The 2,226-nt window shown below is 49.3% G+C and overlaps 1 protein-coding gene across 1 annotated transcript; it reads left to right on the top strand.

The window, feature by feature from the left end:
• Positions 1–606: 606 nt before the first annotated feature.
• On the top strand, positions 607–1,806 carry LOC129076995 (melanoma-associated antigen B18-like). Its single transcript, XM_054581212.1, has 2 exons — positions 607–666; positions 820–1,806. The coding sequence occupies exons 1-2, from the start codon at positions 607–609 to the stop codon at positions 1,804–1,806; spliced, it is 1,047 nt and encodes a 348-aa protein (XP_054437187.1).
• The last annotated feature ends 420 nt before the right edge of the window (positions 1,807–2,226 follow it).

The raw sequence follows: 2,226 nt of genomic DNA on the forward strand, positions 1-2,226 counted from the left end.
GCATCACCTCTGGAGCTTGAGACTTTGGTCTAAAAGGTGTAGCCTCACAGCAGCAAGATTGGGCAGCTGTTGAAATCAGTAACATTTGTTAGAACTGAAGGGACACACTCGTCTCAGAACTGAGGCAATCCCAGAGCCCACAGAGCTTGGCTTACTCAAACATCCCATCCCTCCTCGCCACCCGCAGCCTCGCCCACCTCACCAGCCCTGGTGAACACTTCAAAGAGCTCAAATATGGAGGTTAGACCTAACCTCCACCTCACTTCCACCTAAAGAATTGGTGAGATGGGAAGCCTTGGTCTGACAAAGCAGCCTCAAATCAACAGGAAGAGTCAAAGGACTGGTCAGGACTGGAGTTTAGTATCCTGAGTAAGACTTGAGGCAACAAGCCCTGCAGAACAGAAGAGGTCCCCAGAATCTCTCCTGCCTCTGTCTGGCTTTCTCAAACAGTACCCTTAAGGGAACCAGCAGTGGCGGCTTTTCTTGGATCCAAGGTAAAGTCTCCCTACTGGGACTGTACATACTATCTCTTCTTTTCTCTTGTAGGGTGACCTGTTCATCAACCTAATTGTTTGAACTCCTACCTGCTGTCTGAGACCAGTCATCATGCCTCGAGGTCAGAAGAGTAAGCTCCGTGCCCGGGAGAAACGCCGCCAGGCCCGTCAGGCCCGTCAGGCCCGTGCCAAGGCCCAGGCCCATGCCGAGGCCCAGGCCCATGTTGAAGCCCAGGCCCATGCCGAGGCCCAGGCCCATGCCGAGGCCCAGGCCCATGCTGAGGCCCAGGCCCATGCCGAGGCCCAGGCCCATGCCGAGGCCCAGGCCTATGCTGAGGCTGAGGCCCAGGATCTGGAGGGTGCTCAGGCTATTGAAGCAGAGGAAGAAGAGGCCTACTTCTCTGTCCATGCTATCCTTGAAGGCAGTCCTCAGAATGTGCCTGCTGTTGAGACACCTAGCACTTCTAACGAGCCACAGGAAGCTCTGTTGAGCACTGATGATACCACTGCAGCTGTTTCATGCACCGATTCAAATGAAGGTGCCAGCAAACAAGATGAGGAAAGCCCAGAATCTTCCAAGGCCTTCGAGATCTTTCGCAGAGATCCTTTAAATAAGAAGGCGGTTTTGTTGGTGCAGTTCCTGCTGAAGAAGTATCAAAGTAAAGAGCCAATTACAAAGGCAGATATGCTAAAGTTTGTTATCAAGAAATACAAGCTTCATTTCAATGAGATCCTCAAGAGAGCCTCTGAGCACTTGGAGCTAGCCTTTGGTGTTGATTTGAAGGAAGTGGATCCCATCAGGCACCACTATGCCCTTGTCAGCAAGCTAGAGTTCACCTGCGATGAAACGATGAGTGAAGAGAACATGCCCAAGACCGGCCTCCTGATGATTGTTCTGGGTGTGATCTTCATGAATGGCAATTGCGCCCCTGAGGAAGCTATCTGGGAGGTGCTGAATTTGATGGGTGTCTATGCTCATAAGGTTCACCTAATCTATGGGGAGCCCAGGAAGGTTATCACTAAAGATTTGGTGCAGCTAAATTACCTGGAGTGCCGCCAGATACCCAACAGTGATCCTCCACGCTATGAGTTCCTGTGGGGCCCAAGAGCCCATGCCGAGACGAGCAAGATGAAAGTCCTGGAGTTCTTAGCCAAGATCTATGATACTGTCCCCACTGCCTTCCCACTCTGGTATGAAGAAGCTTTGCGGGATGAGGAAGAGAGAGCCCAAGCCAGGGCTGCAGCCAGGGCTCGGGTTGCTGCCACTGCACCCTCTAGGGCCATGGCCAGCAGCTGCTTCCACGCTAAGTGAAGTCTGAGGCAAGTTACTCACTTTTTGCTTGAATGAGCATGTCAGAATTCTAATAGCGAGAGCCAGGATAGTGCTAGAGAGTGTATATCATCTTTATGCTCCTATTGTATATCGGTAACTTGGAATTTGACCTTTTCTTTCTTTTTCTTTGTTTTAGGTTATATTTCAAATGTTGACGTCCGAGGAAAATTGTTTTCTTTGTGGAAGAAAAGAGCAGTCAACATTCTAAGTAGTGGATGGCCAGGGTGGGTCTGGAGGGAACACAGTATTCCTGTTCAGTGTGGTAAACTTTAGAGTTTTATCTCTTTTTTCTTTTCTTCTTCCTTTCTTTCCTTTTGTTACATTGCAAATGTTGATTCTTTCATAGAACGTTTAAATAGTTTCAGAATCTAAATTTACTAATGATTTTCAGTTGCATGT

Source organism: Pteronotus mesoamericanus, unplaced genomic scaffold, assembly GCF_021234165.1.
Source record: "Pteronotus mesoamericanus isolate MK-2021 breed Mesoamerican mustached bat unplaced genomic scaffold, CSHL_Meso_final contig_65, whole genome shotgun sequence".
Lineage (NCBI taxonomy): Eukaryota > Metazoa > Chordata > Mammalia > Chiroptera > Mormoopidae > Pteronotus > Pteronotus mesoamericanus.

Excerpts from the sequence above, each read along its gene's own strand:
- LOC129076995 (XM_054581212.1), top strand. The coding sequence starts at position 607 with ATGCCTCGAGGTCAGAAGAGTAAGCTCCGTGCCCGGGAGAAACGCCGC. Across the intron at positions 667-819 it reads AACGCCGCCAGGCCCGTCAG|GCCTATGCTGAGGCTGAGGC; the intron begins GCCCGTCAGGCC and ends GCCGAGGCCCAG.